Below are 19,779 nucleotides of genomic sequence, written 5' to 3'. Positions count from 1 at the left end.
GGGGCCACAGCACAGGATCAGAAAAAGCTGCAAAAGTTTGCAAAGTTAACCTCCACAGCATCAAGGACGTCTTCAGAAGACAGTGGCTCAAAAAGACTCATTACGAACTTTCATCACCCAGGACACTGCTACCATCAGCGAGAAGGTAGAGGAGCCTGATGACATATAGTCTATGTTTTAAGAACAACTTCTTCCCCTCCGCCATCAGATTTCTGAACGGAAAATAAATCAGCCCATGAAGGCTACCTCACAACTTTGCTCTGTTTTTGCACTAGTTTAATTATTATATACAGTATCCATTTCTTATTGTAATTTATAGTATTCTATGCATTGTATTGCACTGCTGTTGCAAAACAACAAATTTCACAATGATGTCAGAGATATTACCCTGTGTCTGAAAGGTTGAATAGGTTAGGATTTCATTCCCTGGAGCATAAAAAAATGAGGAGAGATTTGATAGAGGCAGACAAAATTATGAGGGATATAGATATGGTATGTATAAGCAGGCTTTTTCTACTGAGGTTAGTTTAGACTTGAACTAGAAGTCATGGGTTAAGGGTGAAGGGTGAAATGTTTAATGTTTAAGGGGAACCTGGGGGGGACCTCTTCACTCAGAGAGTAGTGAGAATGTAGAATCAGCTACCAGCAGAAGTGGTGGATATCAACATTTAAGACAAATTTGGGCAAGTACGTGGATGAGATTTTGCATGGAGGGCTATGGTCCAGGTGTGAGTCGATAGGACGAGGCAGATCAATAGCATGACATGGACTAAGTAGGCCAAAGGTCTATGCTGTAGAGACTCTATGACTTACAAGCCCCTTCCTCACCCTCTTCTTCTTACCTTTTTAAATTGTCTCCCTTCTCTCTACACTCACAATCCTGATGAAAGTCTTCACCAGCTATATCATCTCTTTGCTTCCACAGATGCTGCTCAACTCGCTGGGATCTTCTGGCAGTTTTGTTATATATATGTTCTCTATCAATCCCAATAGGAAGATCCAAAGATCTGAGAGGCCACATTATGCTTCCCTGCGGCTTGCTAGAGATTACATCATGTTAAGCCATGGAAGAGCATCCAGCCCATAGCTTACTGAAAGTGGCTACACAGGTTGGCAGGGTGGTAAAGAAGGCATATGGCATGCTTGCCTTTCTTAATCGAGGCACTGAGGTCAAGAGCCAGGAAATTATGTTGCAACTTTAGGTTGCATCTGGAGTATTGCATTCAGTTCTGGTCACCCCATTTACACAGAAATTTTGAAGAGCTGCAGAAGGGATTTACCAGGATGTGTTATAACAGATTTGGCAATCTTGGGTTATTTTATTCATTCTGGAGTAGTGGAGGTTGAGAAGAGATCTGACAGAAGTTTACAAAATTATAAGAGGCACCGATACAGACGGCACCTCTTCCATAGAGTTGAAAAGGTGAGAGGGAGAAAGTTCAAAGAAGTCATGCAAGGCAAATTTTTTACACAGAGGGTAGTGGATGCCTGGAATATGCTGCCAGGGTGATGGTGGAGGCATTTATGATACAGGTATTTCAGAGGCTCTTAGTCACGTGAATGTGCAGACAATGGACCATAAGGTATACGAGCAGAATTAGACCATTTACCCATCGAGTCTGATCCGCCACTTTGTCATGGCCGATCCAATTTTCTGCTCAGCTCCAATCTCCTGCTTTCTCCCCGTATTCCTTCATGCTCTGACCTCTGCCTTAAATATACATAAAGACTTGGCCTCAACAGCTACCTGTCGCAAAGAATTCCATGGATACACTACCCTCTGGTTAAAGACATTCCTCCTCCTCTCTGTTTTAAAAGGACACCCCTCTACTTTAAAGCTGTGTCCTCTGGTCTTAGACTCTCCCACCACAGGAAACATTCTCTCCACATCCACTCTATCAAGGACTTTCACCATTCAATAGGTTTCAATGAGATTACCCCTCATACTTCTGCATTCTATTGAATACAGGCCCAGAGCCATCAAGCGCTCTTCATATGACAAGCCATTCAATCCTGGATTTGTTTTCATGAACTTCCTTTGAATTCTATCCAGTTTCAGCAGACCTTGTCCAAGATAAGGGGCCCAAACCTGCTCAAAATACTCCAAGTGAGGCTTCACCAGTGTTTTATAAATTTCAACATTACATCCTTGCTTATATATTCTAGTCCTCTTGAAGTGAATGTTAACGTCGCATTTGCCAACCTGCAAATTAACCTTTGGGAAATCCTGCATAAGTCCCTTTGCACCTCAGTTTTTTGTATTTTCTCTCCATTTAGAAAATAATCAACCTTTTAGTTTCTTCTACCAAAGTGCATGACCATACACTTCTTGACACTGTATTCTATCTGCCATTTCTTTGCTCATTCTCCTAATCTTTCTAAGTCCTTCTGTGGCCTCTCTACTTTCTCAAAACTAGCTGCACCTTCACCTATCTTCATACCATCTGCAGACTTTGTAACAAAGCCATTAATTCCATCATTCAAACCATTAACATAACATAAAAATAATAGGTCCTAACACAGACCCCTGTAGAACACCACTAGTTACCGGCAGCCAGCTAGAAAAGGCTCCCTTTATTCCCACACCTTGCCTATCACCAATCAGCCACTGCTTTATCCATACTAGAAACTTTCCTGTAACACCATGGGCTCATAGTTTGTTAAGCAGCTTCATCTGCAGCACCGTGACAAAAGCCTTCTGAAAATCCAAGTACACAACATCAACCAATTCTCCTTCGTCTATCCTGCTTGTTATTTCTTCAAGGAATTCCAACAGATTTGTCAGACAAAATTTTCCCTTGACGAAACCACGCTAACTACAGCCTATTTTATCATGTGCCTCCAAGTACCCCGAGACTTCATCCTTAATAATTGACTCCAACATCTTCCCAACCACTGAAGTCAGACTAACTGGCCTATAGTTTTCTTTCTTCTGCCTCTCTCACTTCTTGAAGAGTGGAGTAACATTAGCAATTTTCCATTTTTCCAGAACTATTCCAGAATCTAGTGATTCTTGAAAGATCATTACTAATGCCTCCATGATCTCTTCAGCCACCTACCATCTGGTCCAGGTGACTTTATCTACCTTCAATCCTTTCGGTTTCCCAAGAACCTTCTCTCTAGTAATGGTAACTTCACATACTTCATGACCCCTCATACCTGGAACCCACCATACTTCTAGTGTCTTACACGGTGAAGATTGATCCAAAGTTTAGTTCATCTGCCATTTTGTTGTCCCCATTACTACAACTCCTGCATCGTTTTCCAGTGGTCCGATATTCACTCTTGCCTCTTAGGTATTTGAAGAAACTTTTTGCATCTTCTTTAATATTATTGGCTGGCTTACTTTCGTATTCCATCTTTACCTTGTTAATTACTTTTTTAGTAGCCTTCTGTTGGTTTTTAAAAGCTTCCCAATCCCTTAACTTCCCACAAGTTTTTGCTCTGTTGGTTTTGACTTCTCTTGTTAGCCACAGTCGTATCATCTTTCCTTTGGAATACTTCTTCCTTTTCAGGATGTATATAGTCAGTACCTCCCAAATTGCTTCCAGAAATTCCAGCCGTTGCTGCTCTGCTGTCATCCCTGCCAGGGTGACCATGTGCAGACAAAAGGGATGAGGTCTCATTAGCTTAATTATTTTGTGACCGTGCTACAGTGCTCTTTGTTCTACATTCTACGAGCAGGGTTTTCTCTGCTGCGTCCTGGCTGACAATCAAAGCCCGACACAAGCCAGGAGCAGGTTAATACAATGCAGTTCATGGGAACTTGCAGTGCCCACACTGGCTGCTACATCCCCTACATCCTACTGTGAAACTGCATCAGTCATTTAGTCTATGGTCTACACTTGACCTCTCTGCAAACGGGCCAACAAACACTTGCAAGTTTGTGCTAGGGTAGCCCGCAGGACTGTTACAGAAACCCCGCTGATACATAACCTGTTAGTGAAATCTTGCCAGGTCAAAGCTGCTTCGGGATGGAAACCAACTTCTAAATAGCATGGCTTCACGGAGATACTCATTATTCTCAGTGACAAGGAGTGACAGTGTGCACAACACCCAAAGTGCAAATTGAGTCAAAGTCAAGTTTATAGCCATGTGTGTACAGATACATGAAAAACATACTGCAGCAGCACCATAGGCATAATAGTACCAGAGCACGAGTCCAAAACTAGGGGGCATAGGTTTAGGGTGAGGGGGGAGAAATATAAAAGTGTCCCAAGGAGCAATTTTCATGCAGAGCATGATGAATATATCGAGTGAACTGCCAGGGGAAGTGGCTGAGGCAGGTACAATAATATAACTTAACCAGCACTTGGATAGGTACATGGCAGGGTGGGGCTTAGAGGGGTATGGACTGAACACAGGAAAATGGGCACCATAGTCAGCGTGAAATATTTCGGCTGAAAGGCCTGTATCTATGCTGCATTGCTCTATTAATTTCCCCTCGGACAATTATAAAACAGAATTTGTCACCAAGCCACACCGGAAGGGCTCAAGGCAGATCGAAGAAGTTATTTGAAGGGAACATCCCAGTGAGACGGAGAGAACGAGGCCAACATGGAAAGTGTTAGGGTAGGGACTCCAGAGTTTGGGCTCTGGCTGCTACTGGGAGAATTCACGGAGGGATCTGACACCGAATGTGAAACATCAAGGTGTTCCTCAGCAAGAGCCAATGTTGACCAGCAAACAGAGGGGCGATGAGTGACTAGGTCTTGATTCGGGCAGCACAGTTCAGAATGACAAGTCTTTGGAGGGGAGAATAAGGGCAGAAGGCCACTGAAATGATCAAGCCTGGCTACTAAACCATGGGTGAGGGGCCAACATACACAGGAGCACCAGGAGAGGTTTATGTATCCATGTTTGCAGTAGGGTATGAAACCAGAACCACTGAAAAGCAGATGCAGTCCCTACTGAGACAATGGATTGCTTCCATTTCTCAGGTAAAATAACCTTGGGGTCTACATGCCAGCATTTAATCATGAAGAGGTGGATGGCTTATGTGGGAAGGTGGATTTGAACTTCCCAGAGCAAGGCTGAGTTGCTACGTGTCATGTTCTACTCTGATATCCACTGATGCTCTGTTTTTGACGCCTTGTCATTCACCTTCCAAAGTAATTTTTTGTGCTGAATGTTCATAAAAATAAAAGCTGTCTTTGTTTTGTCACATGTACATTGAAACAGACTGTGAAATGTATTGTTTGCATGAACAACCATCACACAGTCTGAGGATGAGCTGGGGGCAGATTACAAGTGTTGCCGTGCTTCCTGTGCCAACATAGTAGCCCACAATTGACTATCCTTAACCTGCACACCTTTGGAATGGGAGAGGAAACCGGAGCACCCGGAGGAAACCCATGTGGTCATGGGGAGAACGTACAAACTCTTTACAGACAATGGTGGGAATTGAACCCTGATCACTGCACTAGAAAGTGTTACCCTAACCACTATGCTAATGTACTGTATCACCCAGGGTTTAAGCAGTATCACTGGATGCCAGGTGAAATGTAGACTCCTCTTTCGCTTTTCTCGTTGCAGCCTCATACAGCAGGTGTGCCATGGGTGCTTCAAGAAGCAGGGGAAGCTCCAGCGATGCGCCCAATGCAAGTTCGCCCACTACTGCGACCGGACCTGCCAGAGAGCAGCGTGGATGGAGCACAAGAACGAGTGCATTGCCATCAGGAAGTTCGGCAAGGCGCCCAGCGAGAGCATCAGGTGAGCCTAGGCTGTTGCCCCTCCTCCTCCCCGCAGTATGGAGGCCCTCACCACTCCCTGGAGGCACAAGGTTTCCAAATGGATGGGAATGGAAGAGGCAGGCGATGCTGAGGTCAACAACATTGCGTAGGTTCTCACAAATGCATGGAGTTTAGTCTGGACAAGCGTGAGGTGTTTTCACTGTGGGAGGTCACATGTAAAAGGGAAGTACATTGTTAATGGCAGGGCCCTTTTCAGTTTTGATGCACAATGGGATCTTGAGGTCTAACTCCCTGCAAGCAACCCATGGCCCTGAAGGTCTCTGAGCTCGCTACAAGTAGATAGGGTGGTAAAGAAGGCCTGTGCATGCTTCCCTTCATGGGTCAGGGCATTGAATACAAAGTCAGCAAGGCATACCGCACCTACATAAAACTGTAGTTAGGCTGAATTTGGAGTATTGTGTCCATTTCTGATTATCCCATTAAAGGTTTTGGACAGAATGCAGAAGAGGTTTACTAGGATCCTGCCTGGATTAGAAGCTACGAGCTACAAGGAAAGTTTGAACAAACCTGGGTTGTTTTGAGTGTTGGTGGCTGAGGGGAGACTTGATAGTTTGTTTGTTATGTGGCATGTTGTATGACATGGATGCCCATGGTCCTTCCATGACCATGGTTGTTCTTGGCCAAATTTTTCTACAGAGCTGGTTTGCCATTGCATTCTTCTGGGCAGCGTCTTTACATTCGGATGACCCCAGCCATTATGAATACTCTCCAGAGACTGTCTCCCTGGTGTCAGTGGTCGCATATAACCAGAACTTATGATATGCACCAGCTGCTCATATGACCATCCACCACCTGCTCCCATGACTTCAAGTGACCTTGGTCAAGGGAGACCTGCAGGCTAGCAGAGGGAAGGAGCACCTTACAGCTCCTTTGGCAGGGACACCCTCCACCCCGCTACCCAATAGAAATTTATAAAGAGAGAGTGTAGACGGTCAGAATCTCTTTCCAAGGTACAAGAGGACATGCATTTAAGGTGAGAGGGGAAGAAGTTTAAAGGAGATTTGCAGAGAAAAAGCATGGCAGGTGCCTGTAACGTACTGCCAAGGATAATAGTGGAAGCGGATACGAAGGAGTTTTTAGATGGACACATGAATATGTAGAGGATAGAGGAATATGCACCATGCACAGGCAGAAGAGATTTATAATAGTCACAGACATTGGCCTATACCTGTGCTGTACTGTTCTACGTTGAATGTTACTTTGCACAGGGAACAATTGGCTTCTGGTACAGGTGACTAAAAGATATGTTAACAGTGGACTCCCAGCTGGTCACAGCAGAAGATTTCTGAGAGAGAAATTGCAATCATCCAACAGACCTCTGTTGATTTCTGTATTTGGAGCAGGGGTTCCCAGCCTTTTTTATGCTATGGATCCCTGCCATTAACTGAGGGGTCCGTTAACCCCAGGTTGGGAACCATTTCTTCTTGCTGTGTTTTTCTGCTTTGCTTCCTCTGTTTGCTGGTTCTAAGAGATCCCATGCATATTTTGGGTAGGATGGAGGATAGGAAAATTCAAAAGTCACACTAAGCCATGAAGAGATAATCCTGATGATGTGATCAAGCAACAAACATCAAAGTTGCTGGTGAATGCAGCAGGCCAGGCAGCATCTCTAGGAAGAGGTACAGTCGACGTTTCAGGCCGAGGCCCTTCGTCAGGACTAACTGATGATGTGTTTGTGTTTTCTTTAATATGTCTGCATCTCAGAGGGAAGATCCTCATGAATCTACCAAAGTAAAGTAGTTCACAGTGTATTAGCTAAAATTCTCATCTCTTAATTCCCTTCTAGGTTTGGCCCTCAGAGACCTTCGGGGCCAGAGGTAACAGAGTTCCTGTGCTCCAGAATTCCTGCACCTCTTCCTTTCACTGGTGGCAGTGACTTCAGCCAACACGAGTCGAAGCACTTTCTAAACCATGCTCCTTCTCCATCTCTCCCTCCTCGAATGACACTCTACTCTTATAGCCACATCCCTCTGGCTCTCGAGCATTATTTGCCTGGCCCCATTTTTTGAATATTTGTTTCTCGATTTATAAATAGTATAAATTCATGATATTTAGGATATTTTTTAGAGATTAAAGAAATCAAGAGATGTATGGTTATTGTGGAAAATTGATACTGATGTATGAGATCAGCCATAAACTTACTGAACAGTACAGTGGGCTCAAGAGGGCAAATTGCCCCCTTGCCCTCTTTTTCTATTCCTCATTCTGATTCCCCTCTCACCCCTTCTCTTCTCTTCACCTTCCTCCGGTGCTCCTCCTCCTTCCCTTTCTCCCATGGTCCACTCTCCTCTCCTATCGGATTCTTTCTTCTTCAGCTCTTTACCTCTTCCACCTGTCACCTCCCATCTTCTCATTTCATCCCAACCTCCCACCTACCAACCTTCCTCCTCACCTGGTTTCACCTATCACCTGTGAGCTTGCACTCCTTCCCTTCCCCTTCCCCCATCTTCATATTTAGGCTTCTTCCCCCTTCCTTCCACTCCTAATGAAGGATCTTGGCCTGAAACATTGACTGTTTATTCCCCGCCATAGAGCCTGCCTGATCTACTGAGTTCCTCCAGCATCTTGTGTGTTGCTCCAGATTTCCAGCATCTATACATTCTCTTGTGCTTATGGCCTACTGCTTCTTCTATCTGTTATGGCTGTATGCAGTTTGTAACTCCATAGCCTCCTGGAAGAGCTGAGCTTGGTAAACTGGAATTCTGAGCTGGAAATGGATCTGTGCAATGACAGGAAGAGAGATAAGCATTTTAATTTAACTTCATGATAATTTTGTGCCTGATTCAGTGGAAAATTTCACTAGTCAGTATAGAGAGCACTACAGCATTGAAACAGGCTCTTCGGCCTAAAATGTTGTACCAGACCAATTACACTAGCAATCAAATGGTCAACTAAACTAATCCCTTCTGCCTACACAATGTCCATATTCTTCCATTTTCCACACACTCACGTGCCCATCTAAACATCTCTTAAAAGCCCCTAATGTATCTGCCTCTAATAAGAATGGTTTTTAGTACAAGTATATTGAGGATACTGGTGGTTTCCAGGGAAACTGTATTATTTTAATAGTAGTGCAAAACTACCAGTTCATTTTTCTAAGTGGTTCTCTAACATATTGACCCTTATAACGTCTCGTTGAAACCTACCAAATATTGAAAGGCCTAGATAGAGTGGATATGGAGAAAATGTTTTCTATAGTTGGGGAATCTTGGATGACAGGGCACAGCCTCAAAATAGAGGGACGTCCATTTAGAGCAGAGATAATGAGGAATTTTTTCAGCCAGAGGGTAGTGAATCTGTGGAATTCATTGGCACAGACAGCAGTGGAGGCCAAAGCAGAGGTTGAGAGATTCTTGATTAGTTAGGGCTTTAAAGGTTACAGGGAAAAGGTAGGAGAATAGAGTTGAGGGGGATAATAAATCAGCCACAATAGAATAGTGAAGCAGACTTGATGGGCCAAATATCCTAATTCTACTCCTATATCTGACGGTCTAAGATTGGTTCCAATATCCTTTAGAGAAAGAGAGAAAAAAGATTTTAATAGTTGTGAGGTTTCCAAAATAGCATTATTAAAAAAAAATCAAAATGAAGTTTTTTTGTAGATCAAGTTACTGGAATTTGTAAAACACTGCCAGACTGAGCAAAGGAAGCAACTCTACAATTATGCTAACAATGACTTGGGTAAATATTTTTAAGGTATTGTGTGTGATTCATAATTCTGCACTGTTCTTAGACTGGCCTTCCGTATCCTGTGGAGGATGAGGAGAGAGGGAGATGTTGTCTCTGAGGATCGCCTCACGTCCATTGAGAACCTGCAAGATCATCTGGATGACCTCAGTGAGGAAGAGAAGAAGCAGCTGACACTGGATGTTGGGGTCTTCCAGAAGTACTGGGACTCCAGAGAGCAGCAAGTTGGCACACAGTCCATATCACACATTTTTGGAGTGGTAAGTAGTGTGAAATTGTAAAAATAAAATTCCTGACCTGAGCATTCTTGGAAAACAGTTGCTGCTTTGGTAAATTTGATTATAGTGTATTTTCATAGAATATGGAAAAAGGCCCTTCAGCCCAACAATACCATGCTGAACATCAAACACGTATTTACACTGGTCCCAGTTTGCACTTGCACTAATCTCCATCAAATTCACCTAAGGTTCTACCACATGTACACACCTTGTGCAATTTACAGTGTCCATTTTACCTACCAAACTTTGTAGCCAAGTTTGCAGACGATCCACAAGATAGGTGGAAGGGCAGGTAGTGTTGAGGAAGCAGAGAGTCTGCAGAAGGATTTGGACAGGTTAGGAGATTAAGCAGAGAAGTGGCAGATGGAATGTAGTGTAGGCAAGTGTATGGTCATGGATTTTGGTAGAAGGAATAGAGGCATAGAACATTTTCTAAACAGCGAGAAAATTCAAAAATCGGATATGCAAAGGGACTTGGGAGTTCTTTTGCAGGATTCTCTAAAGGTTAATTTGCAGGTTGAGTCAGTGGTAGGGAAGGCAAATGCAATGTTAGCATTCATTTCAAGAGGACTTGAATGTAAGAGCAAGGATGTAATGCTGGGGCTTGATAAGGCATTGGTCCGATCACACTTGGAGTATTGTGAGCAGTTTTGGGAAAATTATCTAAGAAAAGCTGTTTTGTGCCGAGACCCTTCGTCAGGACTAACTGAAAGAAGAGATAGTAAGGGATTCTTTCAGTTAGTAAGAAAATCTCTTACTATCTCTTCTTTCAGTTAGTTCTGATGAAGGGTCTCGGCCCGAAACGTTGACTGTACCTCTTCCTATAGATGCTGCCTGGCCTGCTGCGTTCCACCAGCATTTTGTGTGCGTTGCTTGAATTTCCAGCATCTGCAGACTTCCTCGTGTTTGGGCTAAGAAAAGATGTGCTGACATTGGAGAGGGCCCAGAGGAGGTTCACGAGAATGATTCTGGGAATGAAAGGGTTCGCGTATTTGAAGCATTTAATGGTTCTGGGCCAGCACTCTGGAAGAGAAGCAGGAGCTGACATTGAACATTGAGGTTTTCCAGAAGTACTGGGACTCCAGAGAGCAGCAAGTTGGCACACAGTCCATATCGCACATTTTTGGAGTGGTAAGTAGTGTGTATTCTTCAAAAATATAATCATTCCTAACCAGGAGTTTAGAAGAATGAGGGGGGATCTCATTGAGACCTATGGAACACTGGAAGACCTAGATAGAGTGGATGTGCAGAGGATGTTTCCTATACTGGATGAGCCTTGGACCAGATTGCACAACCTCCGAATAGAGGTACATCCATTTAGAACTGAGATGAGAAGAAATTTCTTTAGCCAGAAGGTGGTGAATCTGTGGAATTCATTGCCACAGATGACTACGGAGGCCAAATCATTGAGTATAGTAGGGGTATGGAGGGCCATATTCCTGGTGCTGGTCTTTGGGAGTAGGCAGTTTAAATGGTTTCTGGTTGGAATAGATGGGCTGAAAGGCCTGTTTCTGTGCTGCACTTTACTATGACTTTATGACTCTATATTTAAAGTGGAGGTTGATAAGTTGTTGGTTAGTCAGGGCATCAAAGATTACAGGGAGAAGGCAGGTGCATGGGGTTGAGACGGATATCAGCCATGATAGAATGGTTGAGCAGACACAATGGGCCGAGTGGCCTAACTGTGCTCCTATACCTTATGGTCTTTGAAATGTGGAAGCAAACCAGAAACTCATACAGCCATGGGTAGGATGTGCAGACACAGCACGTGCATGTATGCACACACACCACCAGAGGTCAGTATTGAACCTTAGTTGCTGAAATAGTGGGGTAGCAGCTCTATTTTCTGCACTGTTATGTAAATTAACTCAGAATTCCACCAAATCATGGAATTAAACAACATGTAAACCTTCTCTTTCAGCACATCTTGTTCGCTTGCCAACCAAATTGTCTACCCGATACCCATAGGTGTGCTTGCTCTTAGAGGTAGCATGTACTAAGTGGGCCGAGTGGCTGTTTTTAAAGTCATAAGAATATATAGGATTGGAATTACACTTGGAAAGGGAAACAGAGGGTGGAAGGGGAGAGCAGAGTGAAGACATCTTTCAACCACTGGGCTCTTCCATAACAGAGACAATTAGAAATTACCCTAATTTCTCTCAGTGGTATTCCCATATCATTCTTCAACTTAGACCAGGGTTTCTCAACTGAGGTTCCACAGAACCTCAAGATTGCGTGAAAGGTCGCTAGGGGTTCCGCAAGAGATTGCGACAAAAAAACCATCTTTTTTGAACTTTGTGCAATGCGCGATGCTAGAACTCGTAGTGGTGGGCAGTGACCGAGCAGCCTCGTTAGCAATCTCATTAGAAGCTTCTCAGCACAGTACCCAGTACTCTCAGGCAGTGTGCAGTCAGATAGTGTTTATCTGGTTGAGACCATTCTCAGTTTTTGACGCGAGATAGGGGAGGCCATTGATAATTGCTGAGTGCACGGAGGGGAGGAATGTAGGCTGATGAGGAGCATGAGGTGGGTTTTCCGAGCACTGAATGGACTCGCCCTACTTGGGCTGTGATATCAGCCTCTCCCTCCCAAATCACTCACCCCAATGCACTGCCGACTGACTTATGGGGGTGAGGAAGGTTATCAGAAAGTCTCAAGTCTTATTGAAAACCACCTGGAAGAACTGCAGAACAAAAATGAACAGTATTTTTCCCCCTTTTCAACTGGGTGAGGGACCCTTTCTCTGAATCTTCTGCTCAGCCTGAGAACTTAACTCTGAGAGAAGAGGAAGAACTTTCTGAGCTGCGGTCTGATCGTGCACTCAAGATGGGATTTACTGACTTGCTCCTGGACAAGTTCTGGATTTCTGTGAAAGAAGAGTATCCTGCCATTCATAGGAAAGCAATGAACATTTTGCTGCAGTTTTCAACTTCTTACATGTGTGAGCAAGCTTTTTTTTGGGTTAAGAAACATCAAAAGTAAGGATAGAAATCGTCCCATTTCAGTTGAAGGTGTGTGCTTATCTGAAGTTCGATCCAGAATTGAGTATCTGTGCTGCAAGAAACAAGCACAGGCTCACACACTCAAAATGCTGGAGGAACTCAGCAGGCCAGGCCGCATCTATGGAAAAGAATATTATCAGCGTTTTGGCAGGACTATATTTGAGGCCTATGTTTGAGCTTGATCATGTCACTTAGTAAGAAAATGTATTTTTCAAAGTCTTGTATAAAATTGTGTCCTCAGCTATATTTTCACTCAAATTGCTTTGACTTATGGTTTTTAGTAACTTTACTACTCAACATTGTCAATAAATTTTAATGTTGTAACTAGCATTAATTACAATCAATTTAAAAATCTACGGAGCCTACCTTTAGAAAAATTAAATCCCATTTTGGCTTAAGCTAGATATTTAACAGAAATTTATTATGCTTGCCTTATGAGTTTTAAGAATTTATGAAAGAAAGAGATTAATTTCAAGAAAGGTTGGCTAAGAATTCATTCTCTACTCAAAAGAGCATTGATAATTATTTTTGGATTATTAGATCACAACTTACTGATCGTGCTAATGTATCGTGAGCTGTAGATATACTAATTTTTATGCAGGGGTTCCTTGAGACCTGAAAATTATTTTGAAGGTTCCTCCAGGGCAAAAAGGTTGACAATGGCTGATTTAGACACTAGCTAGAAATTGTGCCGATTGCTTGCTGAAGTGGTAACTCTCCACTCAGTGTTTTCCTTTGAAGAGATAGTATAAATTAACAGCACTCATATTGTGCGCAGACTGCTAAATTCAGACAATTGAATTAGAATGCAATGCAAGAATCAATTAACTTACATTCAAAGAATTACATAGAATTCGTAGCAGAGAAACAGTCCAAATAGTCTATGCTGGTGTTAAAATTGCACATTATTGCTCACGGTTCTCCAGTCTTTACCAAACTCTCAGCTCTTACTCCCATTCTTTTTTTTTTCTCCTTTTCTTACATGTAACATCATTTCTTCTTCAGAATGTTTCCAAACTTTTTGCTTCAACGGTGTTGTAACTAATCAGCAAATTACAAAACCTCTCAACTGTCTGCAGTTACGGTTCCAGTCCACCCAATTTGACTTCCCGAAAGCTACCAGTGCGTCATCTGGTGGAACTCCTGCATAGCATCTCAGTTGCTGGGATTTTCAGTACTGTGATTCACCTTAGAGAGTCTTCTAGTACAGCACAAAAACACTCAGCTCGTCTGTGCTGAACAAGATGCCCATCTAAATTAGTCCCATTAGCCTGTTTTTGGTTCTCTAAACATTTCCTATCTATTTACCTGTACAACTGTCATTTAAAATTGTTCAGGCTTTATAAGGCATTGGAGACAGAATTGATGGCTTTGCGGACAATGCGAAGGTAGGTGGAGGGGCAGGTAGTTTTGAGGAAGCAGAGAAGCTATGGAAGGACTTGGACAGATTAGGAGAATGGGAAAAGAAGTGGCAGTGTTGAGAAGTGTATGAACATGCACTTTGGTAGCAGAAATAAAAGTGCAGACTATTTCTTAAAAGGAGAGAAAATGTTTTAAAACCTGAGGTGCAAAGGGTCTTGGGAGTTCTTGTACAGGATTCCTTAAAGGTTAATGTGCAGGTTGATTCGGTGGTGAGGGGGGTAAATGCAATGTTGGCATTCATTTTGAGAATATAAAAGCAAGGGTGTAATTTGGAGGCTTTATAAGGCACCGGAGAGCCCTCACTTGGAGGATTGTGATCAGTTTTGCGCTCCTTATCTCGGAAAGGATGTGCTGACATTCAAGAGGATTCAAAGGATGTTCACAAACATTATTTTGGGATTGAAGAGCATTTGATGACTCTGGGTCTGTACTCACTGGAATTCAGAAGAATGAAGGGGGAATCTCATTGAAACCTATCGAATGATGAAAGGGCTTGACAGAGTAAATGTGGAGATGATATTTCCCATGGTGGGGGAGTCTAAGACCAGAGGACGTATCCTCAGAATAGAGAAATGTCCATTTAGAACAGAGATGAGAGAAACATCTTTAGCTAGAGAGTGGTGAATCTGTTGAGGGTTTGCTAGGGCATGGAAGGATATGGGGAGAAGGCATAAGACTGGGGCTGAGAGGTAAATGGATTTTTTTTTTATTAAGTGCAATCGTGAACAATAGCCAGATCAGAAATGGTGAACAAGTCAACTAGTTCCCAAAGAGAACTCTGATGGGCCAATCAGATGGTTCACTGCTGCTCAGTGATAGAACACACACAAAAAAAATCATATGTACGATGGTGGAGCAGACTCGATGGGCCAAATGGCCAAATTCTTCTCCTATATCTTATGGTCTTAGAAGTTAAGGCACCAACCTCAGCTGCTTCCTTTGACAGCTCATTCCATATGGTTTTGAATCATTTTAGTTTAGAGGTACAGCACAATAAGAGGCCCTCTGTCCCTACGAGCCCATGCTGCCCAGTTACACCCACATGACCAATAGCTATAATCGTCTTTGGAACATGGGAGGAGACCTATGCCGTGACAGGGAGAACTTACAGACAGCAGAGGAATGGAACCAAGTCACTGGTGCTGTAACAGTGTTACGCTAACACACGGTACCAAATGTATGGACCAACCAATATGGGAAGAAGTTGTCCCACAGAGTCTCTTTTGAATCTTTCCCTCCTCACCTTAAACCCATGCCATCTAGTTTTTGATTCCCTTTCCTTAGGAATAAGACTGTGTGTTCATTCCACCTGCACCCCTCATTATTTTATACACCTCTTTAAGGTCACTCCTCTGTCTCCCATAGGCTTCAAGGAATAAAGTCCTTCCCTACCCAACCGCTCCCTAGAAATCACTTTCAATTCTTGTAGATCTTCTTTGGACCCTTTCTAGCTTATTGATGTCTTTCCCATCAGGGGGTGACCAAAACTGTTACAAAATACCACAAGAACACAGGGCATAGGAGCAGGATTAGGGCATTTGAGAAAACGGGCTTGTTCCACCATTCCATTTAGAAAGCCTATCAACCCCCTTCCTCCACATTCTTCCCGTAACCTTTAGTAATCAAGAACCTATCAACCTCCACTTTAAATATACCAAATAACTTGGACTCCAAAGCCATCTGTAGCAATGAATTCCACAGATTCACCCCTGGTGACAGAATTTCCTCCTCATCCCTGTTTTAAAGGGATGCCCCTCTAGTCTGAGTCCATGCCCTCCTGTCCTAGACATGCCTGCCCGCCACTATCATGAACATCCATACTCTGTAATGCCTCAGGTGTAGCCTCACCAACACCTTGTATAAAGACATTTCACAACAGAGCTTCTTCCCATGGGAGAGTCCCCTCATAATTCCCTGCTGGAATTACCAACACAAAACTCATGCAGTGGCAGTTTCCAATGCCATGTCTGTTGCAAGGACATGGCGGTGCTACGAACCCAAGTGCTAAACACAGGCGCAGAGGCCAAATCGGGAGGCATTATGGCCATAGCGAGCGTGGAATTGGTGTCCAGAGGGAGTTTTTAGCCAAAGTCGTGGTTTTAGTAGAGAATTCAGGAACGATGCTAGACTTAGAACTGATAGTCCTAGGAACCACGGAAGAAGGCTACTCATACAAGAGTCAACCAACGAACTGGCAACTCCTTGTTGTGGTCACAGGGTCTTTACCCTGCAGTTTGATGGGAAGCAGGTGTAGTTAGTGGAACCTGGGAATGATTGGAATTTAAATGAGGTGATCGAGGCCCAATTCCTGAGGTAAATGGCATGGTGGGGGATTGCCCAAAGGGACCATGACAATGTAATGCTTTTTGTGAGTAACTGGTGCAGAGATCAAAAGGATTTCCAGAGCTAAGGTTCCAGTGGAGACTCACACCTGTTGGATGTTTAACAAGAGTCAAGCTTCAAGATTCAAGTTTACTTGCCATGTGTATATTGAAACATATAGGGAAACGCATTGTTTGCATTAACAACAACACACCCAAGGGCGTGCTATGAGTCCATAGGTTGTGTTCAGTGATCAGTTCGGTGTTGAGGTGAGTGAAATTATCCACGCTGGTTCAGGTGCCTGATGGTTGAAGGGTAATGACTGTTCCTGAATGTAATGTGGATGTGAACCTAATGTGAACCAGAACATCAGACATGCTATAGAACATTACAGCACTCTTCACTTAAGCCCATCACCCCTACTGGGGTGTAGGCCACTGACAGCAGCTCGCCAGAGACCTCCGTCCTGGGCCAGTCTTTCAAGTTGTCCGCAAGTGTAGCCCAGCCTCGAAGATAACTTCCTCTCCCAAGGAGGAGGTCTTTGGAGCTTCTGCTGGTGTTTCTGTAGCTCTGGTTTTTATGGGATGGGGTTGCAAGCCCCTTGCCCAATCCTCCTCCTTTCGTAGCTGGGCCTGGGACCGTCCATGATGGAGTTAACAGGATAGTAACTGCATGATGTTTGTGTCAACTGTGCCAATCTAGTATACTACTAAACTCTCATGCTCTGTTTGTGACCTCCAATTAGCGCAAACGATGCATTACAGTGGCACTTTTTTTTTGATTAAATCGACTTAAAATGCACTAACTTACAGAATGCTTGCAAAGTTCAGGGTTATATATTCTTATAAAATTGCTCACTCGCCAAAATCAACTCGCTCCGTTTCACCCGAGCTGACCGGAGACGACTCCGGCCATGCGGCACCATGACGCATGCTCACAGCCAGCCTCAGCCGCGCAAACCAGTTGCCGGTACAGTCACGCTTTGCTATGACTGTACATAAAGCACGGCCAAACCGTGGAGAATGTGCTGATTTATCTGGAGAAACCAGTATTCCAGCATGGTCAGCTGAATGTGGCTTTAAGCCGGGGGAAAAAGAAATGAAAACGTTAGAGTATTCTTGAAGGGTGGCAGATCAACTAGAAATGTTGTCTTCAAAAGTGTCCTGCGTTAAACGAGGAGGAGCTGTATTTGTCTTCCTACGCGTCTTTCTTCTTTACTAAGTTTTTCTTCTTTAATTTCCAAAGAAGATCACATCAGACTGCAGTACCTTTCGCTCGAAGGGTGCCCCAATGGGTGTGTTTCACCAGTAATTCTACAGTGAACCCCCTCCAGTGTAAATACTTACCGTACTGAAAGTGTTCAACAGCCTGAGCTAGTGTGTTTGACAGGGAATTCTACAGTGAACCCCCTCCAGTGTAATACTCACTGTACTGAAAGTTCAACAGCCTGAGCTAGTGTGTTTGACAGGGAATTCTACAGTGAACCCCCTCCAGTGTAATACTCACTGTACTGAAAGTTCAACAGCCTGATCTGGTGTGTTTGAGAAGGAATTCTACAGTGAACCCTGTGTTATACAAAGATAGGACAACGAGCTGTTTCATGTTTATCTGTGCTGCGAACTACATGCATTCTGAATTATACTTTATTATTTATTTTTTGGAAATATAATGTTTTATGAGCTGTGCGTGACATATGTTTTGTGAGTGTACCTTGATCTGGAAGAAGGTAGTCTCGCAAACATGAGGAAATCTGCAGATGCTGGAATTTCAAGCGACACACATAAAAGTTGCTGGTGAACACAGCAGGCCAGGCAGCATCTCTAGGAAGAGGTGCAGTCGACGTTTTGGGCCGAGACCCTTCGTCAGGACTAACTAAAAGAAGGGATAGTAAGAGATTTAAAAGTGGAAGGGGGAGGGGGAGGGGGAGATCCAAAATGATAGGAGAAGACAGGAGGGGGAGGGATGGAGCCAAGAGCTGGACAGGTGATTGGCAAAGGGGATATGAGAGGATCATGGGACAGGAGGCCTAGGGAGATAGAAAAGGGGGAGGGGAGAAAGCCCAGAGGATGGGCAAGGGGTATAGTGAGAGGGACAGAGGGAGAAAAAGGAGAGAGGGGAAAAGAATGTTTCTATATAAAATAACGGATGGGGTACGAGGGGGAGGTGGGGCATTAGTGGAAGTTAGAGAAGTCAATGTTCATGCCATCAGTTTGGAGGCTACCCAGACAGAATATAAGGTGGTGTTCCTCCAACCTGAGTGTGGCTTCATCTTTACAGTAGAGGAGGCCGTGGATAGACATGTCAGAATGGGAATGGGACGTGAAATTAAAATGTGTGGCCACTAGGAGATCCTGCTTTCTCTGGCAGACAGAGCGTAGGTGTTCAGCAAAGCGGTCTCCCAGTCTGCGTCGGGTCTCGCCAATATATAGAAGGCCACATCGGGAGCACCGGACTCTTGCCAATATATAGAAGGCCGCATCGGGAGGCCAATATATAGAAGGTAGTTTTGTTTGGTTCTTTATATGTGTACATTCAGATAGCAATAAACTTGAACTTGATTGCTGCTGCAACTAGATTTTCACTGCACCTGTGCTGACAAGTAGGCCCCTGGTCACATCAGACTACACTACCTTTCTCTCAAAGAGTGCCCCAATGGGTCACCCCGTTGTCTAGTTTTAACTAATCTCACCCACCTACACATGATGTAGATAGTCCAAAAATGTCAGTGCGAATGTGGTGGACTGAATAACTTATTTCTGTGTGACTCTATGAAAGTTATTCACAGCAAAGAAAGCAGCTTGGGATATCTCAGAGGGCATGGGAAGGAACAAGATTAGTGCAAATCTCTCTCGAAGGGAATGTGAAATTGATCAAAAATTGGAGAAAGTGGGGGAGTGCAGAATTTTGATTGTGTGTTTTTAAACTGCTTGCATTTAATTCTTCAGATAAACTGCAATGGCTTTACCATCAGTGACCAGCGTGGGCTGCAAGCCGTGGGCGTCGGATTATTTCCAAACCTCTGCCTTGTGAATCACGACTGCTGGCCAAACTGCACAGTCATGTTGAACAATGGAAAGTGAGTCCACAAAGGAGCTTTGCTGAGATAATGCAGTGAAATCAGCTTGCTGGAGGTTATCTTTCTGCAATAGGTCAATGTGTCTGAATAGGCAATAAACCAAATGCAACGTTAGTTATTAGACCTGTTTTGCATAATCTAACTAGGTGGTATGGGGGGGGGTTGTGAGTGTTGTTAGTAAAGGGCCATTCGGTCCTCAAGCCTACTCTCCCATTCACTTGGAGTGCGGCTGATCTGCA

General features: G+C 43.8%; 1 protein-coding gene across 2 annotated transcripts in view; it reads left to right on the top strand.

Annotated features, from left to right (window-relative positions):
- Positions 1-19,779, top strand: part of smyd1b (SET and MYND domain containing 1b) — a 90,123-nt gene that overhangs the window by 34,892 nt on the left and 35,452 nt on the right. For both annotated transcript variants that reach the window (XM_063047120.1, XM_063047119.1), the window contains exons 2-4: positions 5,536-5,712; positions 9,487-9,700; positions 19,410-19,540. In XM_063047120.1, coding sequence (XP_062903190.1) covers positions 5,536-5,712; positions 9,487-9,700; positions 19,410-19,540 — 522 coding nt within the window. The remainder of the gene's footprint in view (positions 1-5,535; positions 5,713-9,486; positions 9,701-19,409; positions 19,541-19,779) is intronic.

Source organism: Mobula hypostoma, chromosome 4, assembly GCF_963921235.1.
Source record: "Mobula hypostoma chromosome 4, sMobHyp1.1, whole genome shotgun sequence".
NCBI classification, from domain to species: Eukaryota; Metazoa; Chordata; class Chondrichthyes; order Myliobatiformes; family Myliobatidae; genus Mobula; species Mobula hypostoma.
Note: the sequence above shows the minus strand (reverse complement) of the source record. Positions and strands in the feature narration are given on the sequence as shown.